This window comes from Anolis carolinensis, chromosome 1 (assembly GCF_035594765.1).
Source record: "Anolis carolinensis isolate JA03-04 chromosome 1, rAnoCar3.1.pri, whole genome shotgun sequence".
Classification (NCBI taxonomy): domain Eukaryota; kingdom Metazoa; phylum Chordata; class Lepidosauria; order Squamata; family Dactyloidae; genus Anolis; species Anolis carolinensis.
Window position 1 is genome coordinate 234882247 of NC_085841.1, and position 27797 is coordinate 234910043.

General features: G+C 40.5%; 1 protein-coding gene across 3 annotated transcripts in view; it reads right to left on the reverse strand.

The window, feature by feature from the left end:
* col18a1 (collagen type XVIII alpha 1 chain) overlaps positions 1–27797 on the reverse strand; it is a 195835-nt gene that overhangs the window by 33136 nt on the left and 134902 nt on the right. For all 3 annotated transcript variants that reach the window (XM_008110583.3, XM_062967049.1, XM_008110565.3), the window contains 13 exons: positions 19310–19393; positions 16814–16873; positions 10743–10887; positions 9563–9672; positions 9333–9359; positions 8404–8619; positions 6995–7021; positions 5483–5545; positions 5247–5324; positions 4106–4159; positions 3821–3979; positions 2417–2479; positions 2231–2275 (listed from right to left, as the gene is read on the reverse strand). In XM_008110583.3, the coding sequence (XP_008108790.1) occupies positions 2231–2275; positions 2417–2479; positions 3821–3979; positions 4106–4159; positions 5247–5324; positions 5483–5545; positions 6995–7021; positions 8404–8619; positions 9333–9359; positions 9563–9672; positions 10743–10887; positions 16814–16873; positions 19310–19393 (1131 nt within the window). The remainder of the gene's footprint in view (positions 1–2230; positions 2276–2416; positions 2480–3820; positions 3980–4105; positions 4160–5246; positions 5325–5482; positions 5546–6994; positions 7022–8403; positions 8620–9332; positions 9360–9562; positions 9673–10742; positions 10888–16813; positions 16874–19309; positions 19394–27797) is intronic.

The following is a 27797-nucleotide window of genomic DNA, read 5'->3' on the forward strand; positions in this document are numbered from 1 at the left end:
TGCCAAGGCTAAAGACCTCCTACAACTACAACTCTAATTCTGCCACACAGGAAAAACCCAGTACAACATCTGGAGAGTTGCTTTTTGTTCGGTCTTGCTTTATCAAGAACACACCTGCTGAAGGAATGGACAAAAACCACAGCTGCCAAAATAGAGATTTAGAAAGCAATGCAGTCAGGGACACAGGATATTAAGCAGCCTAGCTGTGGGCCTTTACTATGTTATCTGATGGTATCTAAACTTGTTGGGTTAAAAAAAACATTCATCTTACTTTCTTCTCCACCTTTGTTTGCTAAAGCAGGAAGCTTTTGCAAAGGAAGTTCCAGCCCTAGCAAACAGCTAGGAAGATGGATGACTACAGTCATAATATTACTTGCTGACAATTGTCCTATTAGTTCTGTTATTAAATTCACAGCAGCAACCATGCATTGTAACTTGTATCAACAAAAGTGGTTGTGGTTTCTGGCATTTACCTTCAAGAGAGGGTGAAGGAAATGTTTTGCATTGTTTTCAAGGAATTTCAGTTTTTAGTTCACCCTAAAACCAAATCAAAGTCTGCTTAACTGCTGAATAATTATTACTTTTTCTATGTTGTTGTTGTTTATTCATTCAGTCGCTTCCGACCTCGTGGACCAACCCACACCAATGTCAGGGTTGCCACCCCCAACTCCTTCAAGGTCAAGCCAGTCACTTCAAGGATACCATCCATCCATCTTGCCCTTGGTCAGCCCCTCTTCCTTTTTCCTTCCATTTTCCCCAGCATCATTCTCTTCTCCAAGCCTTCCTGTCTTCTCATTATGTGGCCAAAGTACTTCATATTTGCCTTTTCTATAAAGAGCATGAATTAACTGCAAGGCACAAAATGTGAAGTTCCACCCTATCTGCTAAACAGTCCCAGACAGAGCTTGAAAAAGGTCACAGTAGCCGTGCTGGTTGGAGGATTCTGGGCACATTCATAAAGAAAAATGTTCCCATCCTCTTGCCTTCATTACAAATTTGAATGGAGTCTTACTTGTTTACCTATTATGGCCACTTCGAAAGAAAACCAGAGAACTGGATTCCTTTCATGTAGATCTGGAGGGAGCCACCCTGGCCATCCGTATGATACTGGATCACAGCTTCCAATCATTTACTATTGGCTAGGATGGCTAGCGATGATGGGGCTTGCAAGCCAAAAAATACCTGAAAGTCCACTATGTCTCATGGCTGTTCTAAATGTACTTTTCAAAGGGATGGTGCATGGATCAGTGCTAACCTAGGAGATCTGAGTACATCTAATGCAATGTTTTTAATGTCACAAAACACAGCTCCCAGTGTTCTTTGGGAGAAGAGTTATTCTGAAATGGGCTTCAAAGTGAAGCTTTTTACAAATAACCCTTGGGATATTTGAAACAGATTTCAAACAAAAGTGGTTAACAGTTATCATACAGGAGTGTTCTCCAGAAAGAAATAGAGTAAAAATAAGCCATAGACTTGCCAAAGGTTAACGACAAATAAAAAGCCTCACACTGTATATTGCTGAAAACTCAAAAACAGACAATCGTACTGTAATACTTTCTGCAGAAAGTGGATTATATTACTGTAATGAAGTATGAATTTTTGGTTTACAGATGTTATGTTTAATTGTGTGTTTGTGTTTTAAAAGGGTAAGTATTACAGTTATTGCATCTCAGCACTCAGAGGCTGGTTGCCATGGAGAAGTAGGCGGAGCCAACTGCCGTTTTGTTGAAAAAGTGCAGAGTTTTAAAAAGGGATTCAGTCTGTGCTCTGATGAGGCACAGGGTAGACTGATCCTAGGTTGAGGGGATCAAGGAGACTCAATTGTTCATTTTTGAGTCGGTTTAAAATAGGTTTGCTGACTTATTTAATGTAGTCTGTATCCTGGTAAGGAACAGAGAATCTGTGATCGTATATCACAGGGTGACTGCGGTTTAAAAGTAGCAGAGGAAGAAGTTCTAAGTATTTTAAGTAAAAGAAGTGACACTTTAGGGAGTTTGACTCACCTCATTCTAGTATTGTAACTGTTAATAAAAGTGCCTCTAAGTGAGAAACAACATTGTAACCACTAAGCTCTGTGCCTGAATAAACTTGTTATTGTTCCTTCAACATCTAAGCCTCTGTCACATATATTATAAACCAAGTTGCGTTACCATCTAAAGAGAATAAGAAGAAGGAAAAAAATTAAAAGGTCTCCTCTCTGAGTCTTTGGTGGTTGCATATTCGCAATTACCTTTGGTCCAGGTGCTCCTGGGAGGCCTATTTCACCTGGTTCACCCTAAAAACAGAAGACAGGGTTGTGGATTTTGTTTTTGATGCTTTTTACACGGTCAGCTGCAAACTAGAGATTCATGGTCTCCCTTGTTAACTCAGTACTACCATACAGTAAAGATAAATTGCACAAAGGAGAGATACATACCCTTGCTCCATTCAACCCTGGCTGTCCAGAGATCCCATCTCTTCCTGGTAGACCAGGAGGGCCCTAGAAAACATCCGAAAAGGAACAGTGAGGAGTCTTTTAGAAGCTAGTTTTTATTCATCACAAAGGCAATTTCTCGTGGCTTCTATCAATTTATGCAACTAAATTTTTGAAAAACACTTGGTGCCAATAGGAGATTTTTAAAAGCGTGGTGCTAATACAATACCTTAAGGTAGCATTGAGAAGTTAACACACACATACATACCCCAGTCTGAGTTGGCCTTTTAGTGGTTCACATTGACATCAATGGAAGATCTTTCTTATAAAACGTTAAATTGTTGAGGCAAGAAAGGGACTGACAATGGGATGTGGATCAATACAGAAATTCATTCATTCTCGCTCCCCCATTACCTTTGTGGTGTGTGTATGTGTTCAGATACCACCAGACGTTGCAGAGGTAAAGGAATTGGGGAGTGATAATGAATATGTGCACGGAAAAAGGAAGGAGAGTTTGCAGTGATTATGATTTGTAAGAGAAAATAATTTGTAGTATGCTCTGGTTCCTAAAAGATTCCTCCTGGGAGCATTCAGTCCATACTGGAGAAAAATTTTCTAGACCAACATTCAAATCAAGCACTTCCCTTAATTAAAAAAAAACTATCTTTGAGTAGAATTGCATCTTGTATGTTAATAAGCATGATAGTTGGTTTATTTTAAAGTAATACAATCTGTTTGGTAGGAGTAATTCTTCAATCAAAACCAGACTGAGAAAAATAACTCATGAATGGAGTGGTGCAGGTAAGAAAACTATGTGTGCATAAATGTGTGGAAATGGACATACTTCCTCTACTTGCTGTTGGACTATTTCCTCCCCATTTTGCCCCAAAGCATGTGATAGTTTGCAAAGGACTAGATTTGACTGAAACTTTGCCTGTGGGGTTCGTAGAAGAGAAGAAGCCACCTAGAGCAACATATTATCACCACCAGCCAGACAAAGTTACATTCCAAGCATTGGAAATGCCTCTAACACATCATTCTCCAACACGGTGTCCCCCATAAGTGTTGAATTACATCTTCCAGGCTCCCTAGACAGCATAGTATCTAGCTGTTTTGCCAAATTAAAAGTCCAATACTGCTGGAGGACATCAAGTTGAAGAAGCCTGTATGAATGCAACATGGGAGCCTATTTTGTGAGATATCTTTAAAGGAGCAGGGAAATTAGATACGCTCTTTAGTGATCCAACTCCAGAAGTCTGACAACAGTCACAAAGCAATGTGTGAAATTGTATTCTAAGTGAATTCTGGATCTGTAAAATGAGACCTAGAGGAAATTACCAGCTTTTGAAGCTAGCATTCCTAGAGTCTATTAGTTCCTATGAGTACAAGTACCCCCTTTTTACTTACAGGAGGCCCTGGAAGTCCTGGGCTACCATCCCTGCCTGTCACTCCAGGTAGCCCAGGTGGTCCTGGAAGGTCAGTCCCGTTCGTCCCAAATCGTCCAGGCTGTCCTGGCAAGCCAGGCACTCCAGGTGGTCCTGGTGGGCCAGGTGGTCCTCTAGGGCCCTGAAAAATAGCAAACAGTCTGCATACATCACCTAAAAGAGCCCTTCACAGACTCAAATGAACTAACGGCACACACCATTGGGAGAAACCCAATGAAGATAACAGCTACCTGGCTCACACACTTACTCGTAGGTTTTCCAAATCACTCCCAAAGCCAGAACCTTCCATATCAATAAATGTCTGGGGAGTAAAAAGAAATCAAGTGTTTAATGCTTATCACGCCAAAATTAGAATTAGAATAGCTTTATTGTCATCGTGCTATTGCACAACAAAATTAAATGACTTCCCCAGCACACACCACAAAACAACACACCCATCCCGCCACACCCCAACCACCACTGCACAGCCCCCAATGCCAGATCAATGCAAAATCATGGAGTTCAACCTAGCCACAGCTCTAGGATAAAATCTATCCCTCAGTCTGTTTGTCCTTGTCTTGGTCACACTGTACCATTTGCCAGATGGCAATAATTAGAAAAAAATATGCTGAGTGAGATGGATCCCCAAGAATGCTTTGAGCTTTTTTAAGGCTGCAGGACCTATAAAGTTCTTCCAAAGAGGGGAGAGGGCAACCAATTATTATCTGTGCAATGGTGGTGACTACACACAGATGCAGTAGGTTAGGACACTCTTTATAGCACAGCGGTAGAAAGTAACCAGTAGTTTTTCACTCAGTTGTTGGTTCCTTAGAAGTCTCAACTAATACAGTCTCTGCTGGGCTCTCTTAACCAACGCTGCCATATGGGTGCCCCAGGTCAGATTCTCCTTAACAGTGACACCCAGGAACTTAAAACTGGCCACCTGTTCCACTTGGTCTCCACTTATGACCAAGGGCTGAATTTCTGGTCAGTTCTTCCTGTAATCCACTACAAGCTCCTTGGTCAGATTATTGTCCCTGCACACTGAGAGCAGCTGATCCACCTCATCCCAATGTAGCCATGGCAAAAATGTGAGGCTCAGCTAAGTCTGCCAGAGTCTGGCCTCCTCACTGTTGGATAAGAAAGGTTTACAACAAGCAATCAAGACTATCCTAAATAAGTGATAAATAGCCATGCTAATAAGGTGGAGGGAACACTTTTGCTTCCCGCTCAAACTGCTCAGCATTTATTTATTCCAACACTTATTGCACCATTTTCCATCTTACAGTGGCAACTACAGTAACTGAAAATAAAACACAATATTGGCTTAAAATACAAAACCAGTTAAGATGTGTAAGAGGATAAGAGACAAGAAAGCAAGATAGAAATCAAGCAAAACCAAAACTCACCAACTTGTCCAATTTGGAACTGAATCCAGGTGGCCCTGGTGGCCCAGGAGGACCTCTTGCGCCAACGCCTGGATCACCCTGGATGTAGAGAGCAGATGATAGAGCTGAGAGCATTGGCCACATATATCCAAAAGGCAACCAGACTTAGTGTTATTTTGAAATTGCTGATATCTACTCAACTTGTGTGTTCAATGAGAACAAATCAAGTTATGTTCATGTAACTCAACAGTTCATACCTTTTCTCCTTTTTGGCCAGGTTCACCAGGGGTTCCAGGGAATCCTTGAGGACCAACATCACCCTGCAAAGGAAATCAGTAAGTGCTTCCCAAATATCTCTGAAAGAGCTACAACATTCCATGTAGACACACAAAAACACCCACGCATACACATTCAATAAGAAAACTAAAAGCTGCATCAAGATGATTGTATTCCTAGAAGTAGTATTCCAGATTCACATCTTTATTTGCCCATGATCAGCAAGAACAGAGTCTAAATCAAATAAAACTAAGCTCCTGCTGATATATTATACAGCAGTGCTACTCAGTGATGGTCCGTGGACCAGGACTAGTCCCTGAGACATTGGCTGTGGCAAGTTTCTAAGGAAGAAAAAAATAATTGCAGTCAAAGGGAACAAATGTGGTGCCAGTCATGGGGACAGTGGGGAAAACACATTTGCCACTAAGGCAATTGAGTGCTTCAACATTACAATTACAGTGGACGGACACAGGTATGTGGCTACTTTTCTATTTTAAGAAATAAAAAAAATTAGTCTGGGAATTGAAATAAAGAATTAAAGACATACTTTCTCATGCATAAACATCTGAATTCATGCATAGATTTTTTTTTCCATGTCAGGGGCGACTTGAGAAACTGCAAGTCGCTTCTGATGTGGGAGAATCGGCTGTCTGCAAGAACATTGCCCAGGGGATGCTCGGATGTTTAATGTTTTACCATCTTGTGGGAGGCTTCTCTCATGTCCCCATATGGGGATCTAGAGCTGACAGAGGGAGCTCATCCGCTCTCCCCGGATTTGAACTGTTGACCTGTCAGTCAGCAGTACTGCCGGCACAAGGGTTTAACCAATTGCACCACCAGGGGCTCCACGTATAGATTTGATTTCAGGGTACAGTCCTAAACTCACATAATGAGAAGTAACTCCCATTGAATACACTGAGACTATAAGTGCATATACACTGCTGAATTTAACTGCTATGGCTCAATGCTATGCAATCCTAGAATGTGTAGTTGGGTGATGCAGCTGCAGCCTTATACAAAGACAGCCCTTATAATTCCATAGCACTGAGCTACTGTTGTTAATGTGGTATCAAATTGCATTAATTTGACAGGTTAGATGCACCCTTAGTTTTTAGTAAACATTCAGCAGGTTGCACTTGAGATATTTTCTCTTCTCCAAAAGCAGGACAGTATCACATAACACAAGAAAAGAGAGAAATGAAAATGTGTTGTTGAAGGCTTTCATGGCCAGAATCACTCAGTTACTGTAGTTTTCCAGGCTGTATGGCCATATTCCAGAAGCATTCTTGCCCACCATAGATGTGGGAAAATGTCAGGAGAGAATGCTTCTGGAACATGGCCATACAGCCCAGAAAACTCACCGCAATCCAGAAATGAAAATGGTCAAGGAAAGTACTGGCATTCCATTGTAATAGTTCTAAACCATACAATGTTAGCCATTAAAACATGAAATATTTGTCTTCAAAAGATGAGACACAAAAAGAAGCACTTACTGGTTTGCCATCTTCGCCAGGATCTCCCTAGTAAAAACAAAATGCAGGAACTTAGTAGAAGCCTGGCTTATTCACACTTTTGTAATCTAGCACTTTTATTTAACTACCCTTACTTTCTAAGTCCACATCCCTTGGCAAGTTTGCACTGTTAATAAACTAGTAAAATAGCTGCATGGGAAAGCAACCCAAACTCAAATCCTAATTACTACTTGCTTGGACACAGGATGAATGTTTAGGTTTAATACTCTCTCTGTTAAGGCATATAAAAGGGATGGGGGAAGGCAAGAAAATGTAGGACTGGTAAGGAGGAGGAAAGTATTTTAGATAACTCTGCAAAGTTGAAAAAGAATATGTGGTTCTCAACCTGGGGTCCCCAGATGTTTTTGGCCTTCAACTCCCAGAAATCCTCCTGGTAAACTGGCTGGGATTTCTGGGAGTTGTAGGCCAAAAACATCTGGGGACCCAAGGTTAAGAATCACCGTTTTACAGAATAGCAAGGGTGCCATCGAAATTAAGCAAACAATACGCACACAGGCGGAATGCAGAGAAAGCCTATGGAACGCCCTCCCCATTGAAGTCAGGCAGGCTCCCTCCCTCCTGTCTTTCCGAAAGAGAACAAAAACATGGTTATGGGACCAGGCATTTGAACATGAGTAGCAGCAAAAATGAGATATGAATATATGACCTACTGACAAACCCCACCTGGACATGGAAAGCGCCTTAAATGTATATTTAAATGTATAATTATGTATTATTTTAATGTATTAATTTTATTGTAATTTTTAATCTTGATGGATTTTTAAATTTGATGAAAACTGTTTTTTGATACAGTATGTATGTTTATATTGTAAGCTGCCCTGAGTCCCCTGATGGATGAGAAGGGCGGGGTAGAAGTGATGTAATAAATAAATAAATAAATAATAAAAAGGTCAACAAGAAACAAGCAGAAAGGGGGAAGAAATTATGTGGAGAAACAAATGATCATGGACAAAAGACTGAGGAAGCATCATAGAGTGAGAAGAAATTCCATAGATGAGAATTGTTCATATTTGGGGAACCTGTTTATAAACTAATGATGTAGCACAGTGGTCTCACCTGCCCTTCAAAGTGGAATCCCCATTAGTAACATAAAAACTATGCAGTCCTTTTCAAGAGGAAGCTAAGTGTAGTAAAAACAAAAAGACCTCCACCCTACCAAACATCAAAAAGAGATAAAGGATTAAATGGAGAGCCTGAAGACTCTAACTTGTGGAAACCCATTTGAGCACTGGGCATGCAATTTCATCTCTGTTCCTGTCACTCCACCAGACAATACCAATACTCTTATTGACCTTAAGATGCAAGCCTTTCCAACTACCACATTCATTCTACCCTGTGACACAGCCCCTCTTTCTGAAAAGTCTACTCACGGGTTCTCCATCTTTTCCAGGTAAGCCATCCTTGCCAGGGGATCCAGGAGGGCCTGTAGGTCCTGGCTGCCCAGCAACCTGCTCTATCACAGAGCCATCGGAGTGCTTCACAATGGTCCCGGGGGGCCCAGGGGGGCCAGTAGGGCCAGGAGAACCTTCAGCACCAGGTTCCCCTTTCTGTCCTTTAGACCCTGGGTATCCGAAGCCTGCATTTCCCTAGAAGTATGGAAGAACACATTGTGTGGAAATAGTCCAGGCACCATGTCTTCTTGTGGTTACAGATGTTGGAGGTGAACATTTTCTAAATATGAGACACCACTTCTTTTATTGGCTCTGGTTCCTTAGTGACCCTCCTGCTTTCCTCCATTATGAATTAATTACATTGACATTTTAATTCTTCCTTATTCCAAACATGCAAATTCCTATCTGTACTAAAATGCTTCCTACAATCTGGACACAGTTTCTTTGTCACGTCTATGCACCATCTTGTACAGTGAGGAGACTCAACTCAGGTTACTTCATTCTATCTCGCAGCTTTAATTAAGAAGGAAGGAAAAAGAAATGGGATGCATTCAATTACAGGATATACATCTATGTCTATAATATGATTATTTTAAGGAAATGATAATAAAGGTAATGAAAAAATGAAATATTTTAAAAGGAAATAGGAACAGAAGGACCAATACAAAACAAATACGTGTAAAATGGGCACAGAATAAACGTAAACAGCAATGTTTCTAATCTTTCCAGGATTCTTCTCATTACAGTTTCTCAGCAATTGAAAAACATGTGTTTCTATCATTTTAAATTTATTTGTATGTTTTTTTTCTATCCCTGGTTTCATGATATAAATCTAACAGAGTAAATTGTTTTCACAATACTTCTCTGATACCAGTTTCAAAGGCAAACAGTGCAGCAGCTGTGCTTACCTTAACACCTAGATCTCCTTTTTCTCCCTACAAAAGAAGAAACAAAACATTTCAGTTTAGGACAGCTATACTTAATCCAATACAGCATTATCATAACTCTGAAATATATGCTCACTGATAAGTAAGATAATTTGAAGGAAATTGAAAGGTGTTCAGGAATATAAGGTTAAAGCAGAGTTAGTCAATATTGGAAGAAAATGACTAAGAATGTTATTATATCCTTACTTTACCTTTTCACCTTTGGCACCACCTGTTGACACAACTCCACCAAGTCCAGAGTCCCCTTTGGGGCCACGTTCGCCTTTTTCACCAGAATCTCCTTTCTCACCTTTGGCTCCCACTGTGGTGGAAAAAGCAAAAATAATCTGAAGAAGGAAGACAGGAAGGAAGGAAGGAAGGAAGGAAGGAAGGAAGGAAGGAAGGAAGGAAGGAAGGAAGGGGAAGCGAAGCAGGAGGAATAGCTGCAAAATATCAAAATAAGAAACAATAGTGTTCAGATTCAACATTAAAACACTGTAATTGATAATCTAAACTCAAGCAATTACATGGATCTCTTTCCATCTGTAGGCAAAACCCAAGGGTTCCTTGGAAAACAAGGATAATGAGAAAACAGACAGCTTTTAAAACATATATAAATATATCTGAAGCTAGTTTTAGTTGATAATGGGGAAAGATCGTGGGCTGCCATAGTCCCCAGTCTTTAGTTTTAAAGACCTCATATCCCCCTTGGTAGTCCTGCCAAAAATACCTGACACCCACATTTTAAAGTTTTTTGGATCATATTCCACCTGGCGACAACTAAAAACAAAAAAAAAACCCTTTAAAAATGTGGCAATTCCAGTTTTCTACTCCTGAGACCTCCTAACCCTCACCATCTTATTTTGTTACCAAACTAGCCAAAAACAGCAAACGGAAGAGGTGTTCATGGTTTCTGGTGTGCCTGGACATGCTGGTGGACCTACTGGATGGGCTGCTGCAGCCCATGGCAGAGGCACTTACAGGATCTGCCATCCCACTTTAGATGGTGCCAAAGTTTAAAAAATCAGCCAAAATCAAATTGAGTGACTATCTCATGCATGGAGGTGGATGATATCTCAGAAAATAAAGTTTCTCTCAATCCCACTAGCTTCATTTCTTTCTTCTTTGGCAATATCTTCCTGATAAAAGAACTGCAGATCTCAAAAGCCTGCATATTTTTGTGTGGGCTAAATCATTCAGTTATTTTTGAATTATTATTACATACACATGAAATGTTTTCTTACAGTCAGCACAGCCACCATGCTTCATATGAGAAATATGTGCTATTTGAAAATTCTTCTTTCCACTACTATCAAGAGAACATGAATGGTCAGAGTTATACTTATGTTTTCTGAAAAAAGAAGGTGATTTGGGAAAGAAAAATAATGTTACCTCCTGCAGCAGATGGTGACTTCTCTTTTGGCTCAGCAATATCTGTATGTAAATGGGGTTTCTCTTCTTGTTCTGTGGGCGTTTTGGCAATGGGAGGAGAAGTCACAGGTGGAGGCACTGGCAGGCCTGAGACTACGGGAGTTACCTGGAAAAAGCAAAAGCACTGGAGTAAGCTTTCACATCCTTTGTATCAGATAACTGAAGGTCATGGCTGCCATTTTCTATTTGCATTCAAGCTAAGTTCAGCCCCATACCTCTACAATACATCTCATTTTTGCTGCTTACTCCTGTTAGATCAGCAATTCCAGAGTAGTTATGGTGGCAGCTTCTTCCACAATTGCAATAGGGTGACCTCAAGAGATGGACTTCCCTCTCTACTAGCAATAAAGTGGACTCCCAATGTGCCACGTAATCCCCATTCACACCCTAAAAGACTTTACGATTGCGCACATATAAGCAAAATTGTACGGTTTTATCTAGTAAAATGTAACAAAAGCTTATGCTTATCTAATACTATAACAAAAGCTGAAAAATTTCAAGAAATTTGTAGGCTTTTAAAAATAAATATAGATATCTATCTTCCACAAGTATTTATACTCTACCTGCTTTACTACCATCAGATCCTCTGAAGGTGCCAGCCACAGATGCAGGCGAAATGTCAGGAGAAAATGTTGCTAGAACACAGCCATACAGTCCAGAAACCACAAAACACCCCAGTGATTCCGGCTGTAAAAGCCTTTGACAATACATATATCTATCTCTCTGGATAAAATTATGAAGAAATATTACATCTCAGAATAGAGAATACAAAATAAATAATGTGGAACAATTACATCTTTGGACACTGGGTGGCATGCATGTTCCATATCCAAATGCAGAAGCAAAATTCATGACCCATCCTCAAATCTGACTTCTAACCAATTGTTTCCCAGAGGCATATTCTTTATGAATTTGCTTCCGTTATTGTTTCATTGTTCTTTCCTAGTTTTATGAAACACTATGGCATTTTAAATAGTGCCAGATTAGGTTAAATCTCCATGCCAACAGGTAGCTTGCAGAGCAAATTTAGGAAAGTTGCTCTTTCTCAGCCTGAACTCCCTGACCAGATGGTTAAGAATACAGAATCAGATAGTGCCTTTGGATCTTTTGACAAGACAAAAAAAGATTAATAAATGGTTGTCTCCCTGTTTCTGTCTGATCTTTTTTTATAATATACATTTAAATTTTGTTTACTTGTTGCCTTGAATTATAGTATAATTTTGGGAGTGCTAGGGAGTGAAATAGGGGGCAAATCTGTATATAATTAGAGTAAGCAAAACAATAGGCACTCCTTGCATGCTTTAACTACACAATGCTCATTTTATACGGTATACAATAAATGTTATTTTGATTGCAATTATCACTCTTCCATGAGAGCTACTGAATAATTCCAGAATTTTACTCCATTACTTTCAGGACCATACACTGCCAAAATCCTCTGAAGACTCCAATAATTCTTTTGAAGAAACACAAAGGCTTAATAATGTCATGACTGCAACACATATGGCCATCTTTTCACACAAACAAATGTATATATTGTACAGTCCATCTGTAAAGCATTTGTAGTCTACATTGAAAGTCCTTTCACACTACATCACTACAGCACAAGGAAGGTCCTTTAGCATTGTCGGTCAAAGATCCCCTTTAGTGTTGCTCAAAACCACAAGCCCCAGGATTGCATAGGAAATAGCCATGGCCATTAAAATGGGATCTTAGGACTAAGGTAAAAAGACCCAAGATGCGTGTTGGCTCTATTAAGCAATACTGTGTCAGCTTTGATTCTGGGTCTTATAGTCTTGGGACAGTTTCACCAACACATAAATGGTAATTATGGGAATGATGGCTTTTGGCCCACATCCCTACTGCTTTTGAATGCTTTAATCCAACACTCAAAATACAAGTAAAGCTCGCAATGTAGAGAATCATTTGTAAAACTGAAAATGTCAACTGAAAAGTAGTATGGCTGTGTATAGGGAACACACATTAACTTTCATTACTCATTTCAAATATGTATGAATTACCCAACAATCTAATGCATACAAAAAGTAATATATAATTCAATAAACCACAATAATGAAATAAAACAAAAACAATCCGCTAAGAGCATAGACAGAAAGGAGTGACACTGGCCGCTCATGCACTCATGATTCTTTGATTGTTGTTTTAATTTTTCTGTAATATTGGTCCAGGATTCTATATGCAGAAAAGAATCCCAGATGTATAAAAATACACTCTAGAAAAATAAATCTAGGGAAGGCCATCATTGCCTCTTTACAACAGTGATTGCTTTTGCAACTTGATCCTGAACTACTTCTGGCTCAGATGGTGACACTTGTCTCAAAGCCAAGCTGAGATTTCTTGTAATCCTTTGAGAGGAAGCATGAAGAAAATTTAAATTTTTAAGATAAAATACAAAGTAGCTGGAAAGCTAATAGGACTGAAGCCCCATCCATCAGTTGGTCTGTGAACATAATAAATGGGACTCCCTAATTTTATCTCTCTTTTTTTGTTTTTTACCAGCAGCTGCTCAAACATGGGGGTAGCACTGAAATCAGGTTATGGTAAAGGAACTTATATCAATATTCTGTACAGATCTATGAAAAAGATATTGGCAGATTCAAAGGGCAAGCTGGAGAGCATTGGGGACTACCTCAAAAGCATGCAATGACATTGTGCAGCAAGAAATCAGATGTTACGCAGGAGGTCGACAATCCAGGAGGCAAACATTAGAGAACTCACACAAAGCTATGAAACATCTGTGTGATGAACAAATAAAACACAGGCCCAACAAATGAAGACATGCATAACATTTCAAGAGATCACAGTCTCCAGAGCTAATGTCAAACATGAACTAAAATTAATATTGAAGAAAATGAATGTGAATAATTAGCAGCACAGCAAGATGAATGCAAGTAACGGGTGGGGGGGGGGGGGAGGATGGAATTGCTTTATGCATATTTCCTTTCTAACTGGAAAAGCCATGGTTAGGAAGTGGGCATTGAATGTATGTGTGTGTATTCAAAACTCTTTTTTTTTTAAAAAATGCTAACATTATAGAAGATGCATGGGTCTTTGGTGTAAAAAACAATGGATTTATGTCTTTCACGGTAAGTGTTCATGAGGTAGAGGAGGAACAGAACTGCTCATGAAGAGTATTTTTCTATTTAGAAAATAAAATAAGGAATTCATTTAAATGAAACCACTTTTTCCATTTGGTTTTTTTTATCAAGTTTAAAACATATGATATTCAAAAATGTAAGTTTCTTCCACACCCAAATACTTTTGCTCATTATTCAGATCAGGACATATCAAGATGTCTTTTCAGAGAGAGAAAACATAGGCGTGCATTAGGCCACGAATAATTCTCTGAACATGTGAACCATATTTTTGAAGAGCCAATGGATTGTATTGGAATTGTTTATTTCTTCACATCCTCTTGTTTGTCTTGGACTTTGTAATTCAAACCAGGTTGTTGGAGCAGTAGGCAGGCACCTCTTTTCCAACCCAACCTGCTCTTGAAAGGTGGAAATAACAGAATGCTCTAAACCATGATCAATAAAGAATAATTAGACCTGACTAGTTAGACAACGAAAGTATTTAAAGAAAAAAGATATCAGAGTCTGCAATTACGTGATGCACCACTGAAAATAACTAGTAGCATGCCAAGACGAGGAGGCATTGCCAAAAAGTCAGCAGCAGCAAATCCCCATTAGCAGGAAATGGAAGAGTCCAGCTTGACCAGCTGCCTCAACGCATTACTGCCCTGGATCAACCTCGCATCCTCAGCTATGCTGGGACACACTGTTTGGATTAGCATATTGGGGCAGGTTTCCAGGCTACATTGCACATCTGGTGGAAAGAGGATAATTTAGCAAGTCATCTCTGAAGTCTTTGGTACAGTAGAAAATCTATCTCTACATAACTAAAATGTCTACTTTAAGAAACCATGATTTACATGCATAAAAGCAAAGATATGTATAACTAAATTGTATGTGATCGATTTGAGAGCCAATGTAGAATAGTGTTTCAGTTTTGGACTAGGACCCTAGCAGAACAAGTTTCAAATACCTACATGATCATGGAATCTCACCGGGTGATTTTTGGCAAGTCACACCCTCGCAGCCTCAGAGAGAAGCAATGGAAAATTCCTTCTGAACAAGAAAAACCCCATGATAGGGTCACCTTAGGGTTGCCAAAAAGTCAGAAATGACTTAAAGGCACACAATATATAAAACACATTTGCCATTTAACACCTACTTGGAAGCCAAATTAATGTATATCTTGATAACTACTTATCAACTGCTACAGTTGTGCCTCATGTGATGATCGGTGGTAGACTCTACAGAAATTGCTGCTAGCACAATGGCATGCCTCCATTCTTAATGGGAATTCAGTTTAAACAAACATATGTTAAGTGATACACTTATTAAAACAGGTTGCCAGGTTGTTTTCAAGCAAGTTTCAGCATGAAATTTATCATATATAAAATCCAAAAAACATGAACATATATTTCCTATATGAGCTTCTATCACAAACATACAACCCAAGTTTGCTCTGCTTCCCAAAAACTTGCCCTTTTGTATCTAAACAAAATTGTAAAGGTCAGAAAATTGCTGAAATTTCAGCTGACAAAACAATTACACTAATATAGAGTGGAAAATAAATTCAGCAAAAGTTTGCACATTTTTACAAAGTTGCTCAAAATAACAGGGTCCATTATTTAGTACCAGAACACATATTCTGTTCAATGCAGAAGTTTCAAAATTTAGAATAATTGTATATGAAACAGGGCTAGGGGTGAGAAACTTGTTTATTTAGAATAAATAAACAAGTTTATTTAGTCTCCTGGTGATGCGACATAAACATAAACTTCCAGAAAACCATAAAGGCTCCACATACCAAGTATCAGGGTAACAGAGATGAAAAAGACCCCAATTTGGGCCTCAGAGAGCTGCTGCCCTTCAAGGTAGCCGTGGCCCCATTTTTCAGTTTAGAATAAGACAGCTCCTTATATCTTGAGGCATCATTGATCTGAGTTGGCATTCTGTATCTGTTGTTATTGCTGCTGCTGCTTAACTTTTCAGATCTTTAGAAGAGCCCTCTTTAAATCATTCTAATCCCATTCTATCTTCTCTTCAACTTCTACCAACTCCTCCTTCCTTATCCTTATCCAACAAATTAATGTGACAAATATATCCCTACTCCAGTGGTTCTCAACCTGGAGTCCCCAGATGTTTTTGGCCTTCAACTCCCAGAAATCCTTACAGCTGGTAAACTGGCTGGGATTTCTGGGAGTTGTAGGCCGAAAACATCTGGGGACCCCAGCTTGAGAACCACTGCTCTACTCTGTTATTTCACAGTTCTTCCCATTCATAGGAGATACTAAGCTCACTGGATAAGGGGACTGAGGTATGTAACTTGTTTAGCATACTAATGGTGCTGTATGAGTTCAAAATAACAGGAGGAAATTAAATCAGGCTTTAAAAGGACATTATGCTCAAAATATAATAATCTCAGCTGCTGGACACTTTCACAAAAGGCAAAAACTATTTCTTGTTTTAAATGTCTCTTTTGAGAATAGGGTGGCTCAGAATCAAGTTATTTGCAAGTTTATGAGCTAAAGGTGGGTGGCGGGAGATATTAGTCTGGGCTTGGTTGGCATGTGCTGACCTTGCAATTTTCAGTCTACCATTAACCAGACCTCTTCTAAGTTAGTTCTACATGAGTAACTTTCTTGTTTAACTGCTGTTTAAAAAAGGCAGCATCTGTTTACAAAATATTCGGTAGAATAGCCTAAGTTGCTCACCACAAAAACATGCTACAATTTAACAAAACATTGAATTTCCTGAGCATAAGTTTGGATGCAGCTAAACCACTCATTTGCCACATAGAGAAAAAGACAAATTTAGTATAGTAAATCATTAAAAGTAGCAAACGAAGAGGGGAAGGAGGAGCAATCAGCATACATCAAAGTTAACAATAAGAATCTATTCTGGAAAGTGTTAATAGAAAGAAAATAGTCTTGAACTCACCCTTGCCTTTTCTGGTAATCGAGGCTTTTCTTCAATTCCACTTCCACCATCTCCAGACATCTAAAAAAATTAAGAAGGAAAAAAAATAAGAAGCAGTATTCTAGGTCAACAGATATGAATAAAGGCTGGCTGGACTAATTTAATTAATGCATTTGTCATAATCACCTGATTTTCTGTCTACTTACCAGGAATGCCAATTTGCAGACCTCATCTGTGGGCAAAGTGAGAGTTGGAGCAATGTTCCAGCCATTTTTTTTTATTTCCTAAATCTAAATCCAAACAGGTGTCCCAATCTCTAGTATAGAGCAAGACAGACAGCCAACTAGAGGCAACCTGGCAGAGGTGGGGAATGGAGCAAGTGGAGGGTTCATTTTCGTCTACTCCTGGCCCATAGTATGCTGATTCCCCACCATGCCAATGGTCAACCAGTTTTCATCATCATTCTCACCCACTCCTCTCTTAATGCTGGGGGATTTGTACAGATCGTTATTTTATTATCACACTGCTAAGGTTGATAGTAACAGCTTAGGGAAGTTTTGGTATGGAAGGTATAAGGTCTACTTTAGGAGTTGGCAGTTCTCATATGCCTGATAATACTTGTGTTCTGGCTGTATCTTGGACAACAACATTATCCCCAGTTTAAGGGCAGGTGGTTCTGCTACGTTCTCAGGTATTAGGAGAACTATACAATAGTTTCTACTCAAGTGGACGATCATGCCCGTCTTTCCAGAGCTAGGTAGACTAGGTTTACATCAACAATCGGTGATGACTAGATTGCCATCAGCAGGCAAGTAAGTCAGCTAATGATTGGATCTGGACCCATGCTCTGGACCAAACCTATTCCATTATAACCAATAAAAACGTAGCCTTTTCAATCCAACAAAAAATGTGACCTGCACTCATTTCTTCTACTTCACTTTCCGATTCAACTCACAGATATATGGATTTCTATCTCGGGATGCTGAGAATTACAAAAAAACTTTTAATAAAACAGAAAAGAAAACATGCATAACCTGGACAATATTAGGAACCACTGTTTCAAATTAGGAATTATAATGAATGACAGACATTACAGCCATGAAATATAATTAATTCCATGGGAAACCTCAAGGGAGCTGGATATGTTTAGCTTGGAGAAAAGAAGGCTGAGAGGGGCCTTGATAACCATGTTTAAATATTTGAAAGGATGCCCACTGAGGAGAGAACAAGCTTGTTTTCTGCTGATATGGAAGCCAGGACACAATGAAGGAAATGTCAGGAAAAGTGATTCCGCTTAAACATTAGGAAGAACTTCCAGGCGACATTGGCCGTTCGACATTGGAATATGCTGCCTCAGAATGTGGTGGTTTTTAAGCAAAGGCTAGGTGGCCATCCGTCAGGGGTCCTTTGATTCTGTGTTCATGCACGGCAGGGAGTTGGACTGGATGGTCTGTGTGGTCTCGTCTAACTCTGCGATTCAAGAAAATAGGCCATACATTTCATATGACGAATGTATCTTATGCATGATACGAACCCAAAGCCTAGGTGCCCAAATAACAGAAAAAAATGTATGTCATGAACAAATGGGTTTGTTTTAGTTTTCTCGTCAACTCATAACACTGATCTTTTGAACTGCAATCTCTTTACATCTGCGTTCAGAAAATTTCCTGCTCATCTGCATCTAATTTCTGGGAAAATCCTACACCAAAACCTAAGCTATGTTACGGGAAAGGTCACTGTTCATTCTTAGTATGCTTGGTTTTTCATATATAAAGTCCAAGGTTTAATCCCTAACACTTCTAGTTAAAGAATCAGAGAGGAGAAGTGGAATGACCTCTACATGCCACTGAAATAGACAAGCAGAATAGAAAATATTGGTCTACATATAGGGTTCCTTCATATTACACTGAACCAGTAGGTTTCCATGGCTCAGTGGGGAATCCAGCCTTGGTTTTAAACCACTATACCACACTGGCTAACCACAAATCTCAAGATCCCAGAACATGGCAGTTAAAGTGGAATCATCCATACTGTAATTGTGTCATTTGAAAGGGCCCAGGAGCAGGAATTGTGCAGTCCCTTCAGGTACTGTTGGATAGCAACTCCCAGCATTACTCGTAATTCCACCTGAGTTTGTATGCTTCCATTCTGATGCAGCCGTAAGGAGCCCAATAGATCCTGCTTTTGTTTTAAATTAATTGCAGTTTAGCATATAATTTGAACTCTTAGCTGTGATTAATTTTCACCATATTTTGTAAAAACAAGACAGTTTCATAAAACATGGTTTGAACTTGGCGTGTTTCCACTAATCCGAGTTAAGATAAATTATTGTCTATCTATATGCAGAAGGAACAGCAAACTCTAGTTTATTTGGATGCTCCTCTTTGCAGCCACAGCAGATCTGGAGAGGAGAAGCATTATCAAATCGTGGTTTTACAACACAACAAAGCTGACCCAATGCAAGGAAATTTCAATGTATGTGCATGCCTAAAAATTGCCAAAGGGAGATCCACTTACCATATCAGAATCATCTTCATCTTCCTCACACTGGAGCTCAGCTGCTCGAGCATCTCCTTTCACTTTCAGTTCTGCAATTACGCCCTAGAAAACCAGTAGCACAAACATCAGCCCATCTTCAGCTTCCTAAATGCATAAAAGCACCACTCCCAGTTGTGGGGAATATAGCCTCCAGGCCTACATCCTAATGATTGCTTACATTTCCCACTTCCATTTTAAGTCAAGATTAATATCTGGCACACACAGAGTTGATTCCTACTTTTATTGGTAAGAGCCATATTTCACAGAATTCCCTCCCCCAGTGCCATCCCTGCCCCCACCACAACAACAATAGCTGTTATATATCATAGCTAATTAAGTCAAACATTTCATTGATCCTGGTTGTGGTTCACAGATTTAAACTAATCAAAACGTGTGTTTTGACTGAAAAAAACATGAAAGCAGGAAAACAAAATCTGCACAGGTGAAAAAGGTGGTGTTATGATCTTTGTGGAGAGGAACTTGATTCTGTCCTTGTCTGTTCCACATTTATAAATGAAGCCTATGCACACTTGTGTCTCTTTTTTTCAAAGAAGTATAAGGTATTACTCTGTAGCTCTTTGTGCAACATTCAAAATTTCAACCCCGACAATAAAGAGGCCATCAGTGGAGGGGGGAGGGATGAGGAGGCAGTTCACAGACTGCAAGGTGAAAGGATCGCTGAGAGCATTCCTCCTGCAAACACATCCACACTTCCTTCCCATTTAAGCCAACATTGAACTCATTTGTCAATGCTTCATTTGCCTCCCTACTCTTTCCCTTCCCTTCCCCATTAGTAACCAGCAGAAGCAAAAAATCTTTCTAAGATTTGACAACTATTACGAAGGGTTAGGGCTAAGGGACAGCCATTGACCAACCAACCATCCAAAAAAAAGAAAAGAAAAAAGACATCTGGATGGTATGAACAGGGTTTCATCTTTTACCTGCTAGGTGTATGTTTTTGGCCACAGAGTTTTACGCTTGTTTTTAAAGTGCAAAATCACCTAACGAAGGGCTATTTTTGTGGCTATGCAATATAATGTTGCTATAATGTTTGCATTGTCCTTAGGTAAAGGTTTCCCCCGACATCAAGTTTGACTCTGGGGGGTGGCGTTCATCTCCATTTCTAAGCTGAAGAGCCTGCATTGTCATAGACACCTCCAAGGTTATGTATCCGGCATGACTGCATGGAGCGCCATTACCTTCCTGCCAAAGTGGTACCTATTGATCTACTCACATTTGAATGTTTTCAAACTACTAAGTTGGCAGAAGCTAGGGCTAAAAACGAGAGCTCACTCCACTACCTGGATTCGAATCGCCAACCTTTTGGACAGCAAGTTCAGCAGCTCAACAGTTTAACCCCTCTGTGACACTGGGGGCTCTGCATTGTCCTTATTTTCCTCCAAAACCTATGGATTAGCAGCAGGCTGTGTTTACGGTCCAATCTAAACATTTATCTCCTGGTTTATATATCAGGTTTTAAGCAGGGTATGTGATAATTTCATTCTTTCATAGCATGATTTATTAAAACAGTTACAATATCTTATTATCCTTTTTAACAGCTTGTGGCTGCAATCCAATTTCCCTTCAGTGTCTAATAAAAATATATGCATCTAATAAAAACTATTCTACATCAGCACTATGCAACACCATGTAGAATAGCAACACTGTAAAATGAGTGTCAATGACTGAATACCATTGTGCAATGCATAGTGTCTAATACACAACGAGCAACAGCAGTGCACAATGTGTAATGTAACTAAGGTGCACTGGGAAACTGCACTGCATGATGCACAATGCGTAACATTGCAGTATATACTGCTCCTTTTCTACTGCTGTCAGCAGGATACATCCATTGCACTACATCAAATAACTCACTCTGCATGCATTGCATGATGTAAACATGCTTATGGATAAAGAAATATGAATTATCTTTTCCTCTACCCCCAATTCCTGAGCTCGGATGGCGGGTCTGTGTTATAATTTATTTGTAGAGCTTATGTGTCCTCTCCAGTTCACAATTTGCCACATCAGAATCTGTAAATGTTGTTCAGTACCGTATGGGAAATGGGAACTCACTTTCCTCAGTTATACATATGTATAATGTCAGCATTAAAGATGCTTATAGCCAAGTTTGGGATTCGATCAGGCCTTTCCCCCTGCAGTTGAGCAGACTGTCCGTTTTGACAATTTGCTTTCATATTCTAGTTCAGTTTCCTCTTAAGACATCCTAAAAGAGCAACATTGGTTTGTTCCCGCAGCTGAGGGGTGCTATTTCTCCCTTGCCCTCCAGACAAAAAAGGTTGAGGTGATGCCCTGTTCCTGTCTAGCCTGAAAATAATCAGACTATTAGATATGCCCCATAAAACAGGGACACCTTTTATGCAATGCCAAGACCACAGAGCAGGGTGGGATCAGCTGTTTCTGGTACTATAAAAGAATCATTTGCTAGCTGAATCCTGACTATGGGAGCCTTTCATTCTGAGTTAACAACTTGGAAGCTGAGAGTGTGCAGCATGATCACAGGCACCAAGCTGCCCTTTGGAATCAAGCAGGCAGGACATTCCTGCTCCAGCCAGAGGACTAAGAGGATTGCATAGGGAATGGGGTTGTCCATAACAAAAACCACAGATGAGGTCAGGGTAACATTTTAATGGGTGCAGATTGCCTTCCAAAGCTGCTGCAGATCAAGACATCAAAATACCACTGTTCTTTATATTTAACACAATATAAACAGCATATAAGAAGCAGAAGTTATATCCCTGCAATCTTTTTTCCCCAGCTCACAAATGCCAAGCGTCTCCCCCACTTGTAGGAAAATTCCCTTTATCTCAAACCATACTTCAGTAATCTACTGCAAACATACGAACAAACTTTCCTACAGTTTGGGGAAATTTTAAAAAACACCTTCCTTGAGATTAGACTTTCCTCCTACATCCGCTTTACCAACTACTTTGTGGATTATTCAAAGTACTTACACAAAAATGCAAAAGTTCTGAGAATTTTTAAATATACAAGGTAACTCCCATTCCAACTGCTAGAAACAAATGCAATTCAAGATTAATGCAACAAAAACATCAGAAACTTTGAAGTAAGCATTGTTAGTTTTGTAATAACAACAAATTAAGACCATCTATTTCTCAGCTTCTGTTCACAATTATCAATACTCTTTCAGAGTTATGCATGAACATTTTCTATCAAAAAGATGTTACTTAATCTCCAAGAGGGGAAAGGTTACAATGTCAAATCTTTCTGTAGGCAGAAGATCAGGGTGGGAATAATGTGGCTGACCAGATGTTGCATTCCTCACCATTGGCTAAGGCTGCTGGGAAGTGCAGTTCAACAGCATCTGGAGAGCCATGTAATTCCCACCCCGCAGTACTAAATTAGTCAATGACATCTCTTTCTCTGCCAGCTATTTCCACACCTTCCAAGTCTGAAATTGGTGAATTACAATACTCAACCAGCACTTGTGAGCTAAATGTAAAGGCTTTGACTACCTGTGGACTACCCTGGTTGTGAAACAAGGATGTGGTGGCTGGTCTAAATGGAAATCTATAATATCAAAAAATTAACAGTCTAACCAACTCTTAATATATTGGCGCCTTAATGTGGATCCAGGATTAAGTCCTGAAGTCCTGCTTTAAACCACACTTCAAACAAACTGTGAAATACAGTAGACAGATTTAGTTTTATGATGGAAACACAATGGTTAACCCTCTCCTGATACATGGATTCTCTGATTACAAATATATGCTGACTATATCACAAGAGCTGGCCCAAGGTAATTTTGAAGTGTAAGCGAACAGAATTTTGGCACACACCCTCCCCCCACAAGCCAATCACAGGAAAGAAAAAAAAACCTACTTGCCGCGGCGAAAAGGCCGCGGCGGCAGGAAGGCCACGTCGTGGCAGCAGCTGCGGGAAGGTGGCGGCGGTAGGAAGGCTGCAGGCGCCGAGCCTAGGAAGAGCGAGATGGGTGGGGCATCCTCTCTGACCACTGCGCATGCACCAAGCGGCTGCATGGCGCATGCGCAGTGGTCGGAGAGGGCGCCCCACCCACCTCGCCGAGCCTAGGAAGAGGAAGATGGGCAGGGGCGCCCTCTCTGATCACTGCGCATGCACCAAGCGGCCGCATGGTGCATGCGCAGTGGTCAGAGAGGGCGCCCCGCCCACCTCGCTCTTCCTAGGCTCAGTGCCTGCGGCCTTCCTACCGCCCATCTTGGCGAGCCTAGGAAGAGCGAGATGGGCAGGGCGCCCTCTCCGATCACTGCGCATGCACCAAGCAGCCGCATGGTGCATGCGCAGTGGTCAGAGAGGGTGCCCCACCCATCTCGCTCTTCCTAGGCTCGATGCTTGCGGCCTTCCTACTGCCCATCTTGGCGAGCCTAGGAAGAGCGAGATGGGCAGGGCGCCCTCTCCGACCACTGTGCATGCACCAAACAGCCGCATGGTGCATGTGCAGTGGTTGGAGAAGGTGCCCCGCCCATCTTGCTCTTCCTCGGCTCGGCGGGGCCGCCGCCTGCCTCAGGATGGGCCTCCAGAGGCCCCGCCAGGCTGTGGAGACAGGAAGGCCTCTTACCTGCCGCCAGGGTCTCTAGCGACCTGTCCCAAGGCAGGCGGCAGCCCTGCCGAGCCAAGGAAGAGTGAGATGGGTGGAGCGCCAGAGGCCCCGGTGGCAGGTAAGACGCCTTCCTGCCTCCGTGGCCTGGCTTGGCCTCCAACCAGGCACAGCCTGGGCGGAGGTACCTCAACGGTGCCCTGTAGGCGATGGCACCTTAAGCAGGCGCGTAACTCGACTTACGATTGAACCGCCTCTGTGTATCACTATCCTTTTTGACAATGAAAGAGACAAAGACAGCAAAGCCATACAAAAGGAATTAAATTGAAAAGTCCTCCATCATCCTTTATAATTTTTTACCCAAATCTATTGTCCATTTCCCATAAAACTACAGTCTATCCACTATGCCATGTTACAAATCTGCTCTCTCCAGCCTCCTTTCCCATGCAAATACAATTACACTTTTGCCCCACTTCTTTCATACCACTAGAAGATCGTGAACTGGGAGGCTGCTAGGTATATTCTACATACTGTAGATTCAAGAATGGGGTTTATGTATCTCATCTCACTGTAAACACATTACACAATGTATCATCTCATGCCTCTAGGATTCAAGAAAGGAAACATTACGAGGCAGGCAGGAACAGGCCAGAGACTGCAAGTAGTTGCGTGTCCAAAAGAGAGAGGACAGACAACACAGGGAGAAAAAAGATCACAAAGTGCTTCGAAGTCTTACGAGGCAGCAAGAGAATGTGGACTACTTTGACCTTTTGAGAGACAATCTGCAAGTATTTTAATCTGGTAACTCTCAAATCCAAAATGACCCACCACACCCCACAACATTCAACTGTTTGCATTGAGGGTAAGAACAGCATGGCAGCTGCTAGGTAAAGGTAAAGGTTCTCCCCTGACATTAGTCGTGTCCAACTCTGGGGGTTGGTGCTCATCTCCATTTCTAAGCCTAAGAGCCAACGTTGTCCGAGGTCATGTGGCCGGCATGACTGCATGGAGCGCCGTTGCCTTCCCGCCAGAATGGTACCTATTGATCTACTCACATTTGCATGTTTTCGAATTGCTAGGTTGGCAGAAGCTGGGGCTAACAGCGGGAGCTCACCCCACTCTCAGGATTCAAACCAGCAAGTTCAGCAGCTCCACGGTTTAATGCACTGCACCACCAGGGGCTCCATGGGAGCTGCTAGCAGATAGATATGAATGTAGTAACTTTAAAGCACAAGGACCAATTTAAGGTTCACATTTGCAGAGAGTAGACTTTTGGAAGCTCTCTTCTTGAACCTTTTGGTGTATTGTTCACTGCTTCTTTACTACTATTTCTTTATTTGCTCTAAAGCTTTGGGGATTAAGAGTGTCCCTGTATTGATTCTTGAAGCAATTCCAGGCAAGATAATGTCTGAAGAGTGGATGAAGTGAGATCTTGGCAATACCCAGGGAGCAATGGTCTCTTTTAAAAGGCTTCCCGGTTATGTCAGATTGGCAATCAGGTTTGGCTGTATAATGATATCATGAAGCCAATTCAGCATGAAAGCAATATTTCCTGCCCTTACTCTGAACAGGCAAAATTTTTCACCATTTCTCAGCCATGGCCAAAAATGTCAAAACAGGGGGAAAAATGTGTTTTAGGACCAAGAAAGATTGAATGCACTCCTATGATTCAGTTTATAAAGATGAGAAAGTCAGCTGCACTTTAAATGCATGGCCAAACCTAACTTTCAACAAAAATTCTTAATATGAAAACCTATGTGGTTTTACAATTGATTTTAATATTTAATATGTTTTTAGTGGTTGGTTTTTAATGTATAGAGTTATTTACTAATATGTTTGTATAGCATCGAATTGTTGTTGTTATATATGTGAGCTGCTCTGAGACCCCTTCGGAGTGAGAAGGACGGGGTATAAATATGGCAAATAAATAAATAAATAAATAAATATGTGTGGGTTTTTGTTCTTGATAAAGTGTTCCCAGTTCTTTGCATGTCAAATTTCTTGTATCAAGAAGCACATTTGCTTATTTTCCCACTGTTAAAGGAGAAAACACTCTGTGTTTATAAATCTATTTAACAATAGCATCCTCTAACAATCCTCCATCCATTAGCCTAATGTTACTATCTGGTTGTGTTCCTTAAACTAATCCACACTTCTTTAGCATTTATTTATTCTTAACAAGGACTGTGTACTTTTAAAACACAACAAATTCTTTCCTAAAAGTCCAAAGAACTGGCCAAACCAAAACATTTAATAGAAATTGTCAACAAATCCTAATGTGAGTTATATATTCCCAGACAAAATTATTGGGGTTTCTTCAGCAGTAGCAGAAGTCATGTATATGAAATAGCAGTCCAAGAAACAGCTGGTAAAATGACAAGTTCAGATTTTACTACCCAGGAGTACTATCATGTCACTGTTACTTACTGCTAGGCGATATCTGTATTGCAGCTGTAATTTAATTACCAATAGTTATTTTGAATTACTAAAAAAACAATATTATCTGAGAAAGTATAATTTACTAAAGGCTGCATCAATAGGAGTATAGTGATTAGATCGAAGGTCATTCTATTCTGCTTTGATCGGACCTCACCTGGAATACTGTCCAGTTCTGGACACTACAATTCAGGAATGGTATTGATAATCCGGAGTGTATCCAGAGAACGGCGACCAAAATAATCAAGAATCTGGAAGCCAAGTCCTTTGAGAAGCGGCTGAGGAAGCTTGGTATGTTTAACTTGGGGAAGAGAAGGTTAAAAGGGGACATCGTTGCCATGCTTAGATATTTGAAAGGATGTCATATTGAAGAGAAAGTACAGTAAGCCTGTTTTCTGCTCCTCCCAAAATTAAGACACAGAGTAACAGATTCAAACTGAAGGAAAGTCCACCTAAACATTAGGAAGAACTTCTTGACTAATAATATTTTGATAGTAGAACAAGTGACCTTGGAGGATGGTGAAGTCTCCTTCTCTGGAGCTTTTTAAGCAGAGACTGAATAGCCATCTGTCATGAATGCTTTGATTGTGTATTCTTGGATTGAATGGTCCTGAGGGTCTCTTCCAGCTCTATGATTCCATGATTATAAAGGAGGAAAATTTCACTGGTAAACTCTGAGCCATATAGCAAGAGTCAGCAAAAAGTCCTTTATATGGCTTTACTTATGCTGACCTTGCATGATGTTGACATATAAGAAGTATTAGAAGTATCAGCATCTGCTATGTCTGAAGATTCTCGTCTCTTGTGTTCCTTCTCATGCAGTTACAAACTACAGTGAGAACCAAAAGTTTGGTCTGCATTTTTTTTAAAACCACTCATTAGTGGAGTTCAAACATAAAGACAATTGTTCAGCATTACAAGTACAACTATGGGCCTGCTTAAGGTTCAAGCTCTCAAGCTCCTTGCCTCCTCTTTCACAAATATGAAGGAGAGAACAGAAGCTTCTATGATCATCCTGACATTTCGCCCACATCTATGGCAGGCATCCTCAGAGGTTGTGAGATATATTGGAAAACTAAGCAAGGGAGGTTTATGAAAGGTATTGCAGACTAACTCAACCAGAGAAGTCAGCCGAAGCAGAGTACTTGATGAACCAACCTGGACACAGTATATTATTTGAGAACACAGAAATGCTGGACCACTCTAACAACCACCATGTCAGACTACACAGAGAAGCCATTGAAATCCACAAGCATGTGGACAATTTCAACATAAAGGAGGAAACCATGAAAATGAACAAAATGTGGCTACCAGTATTTAAAAACTCTAAAATCAGGATAGTACATAAAGTACAACACTGTGAAAACAGAGGAATTCCAGACATGAATCAATCAGGGGTAGCTAACACCTCGGAACAAAGGATTCCCTCAGACAGGATGAAGCCAGGCCATAAAGCTGGCAAGGCCATTAATG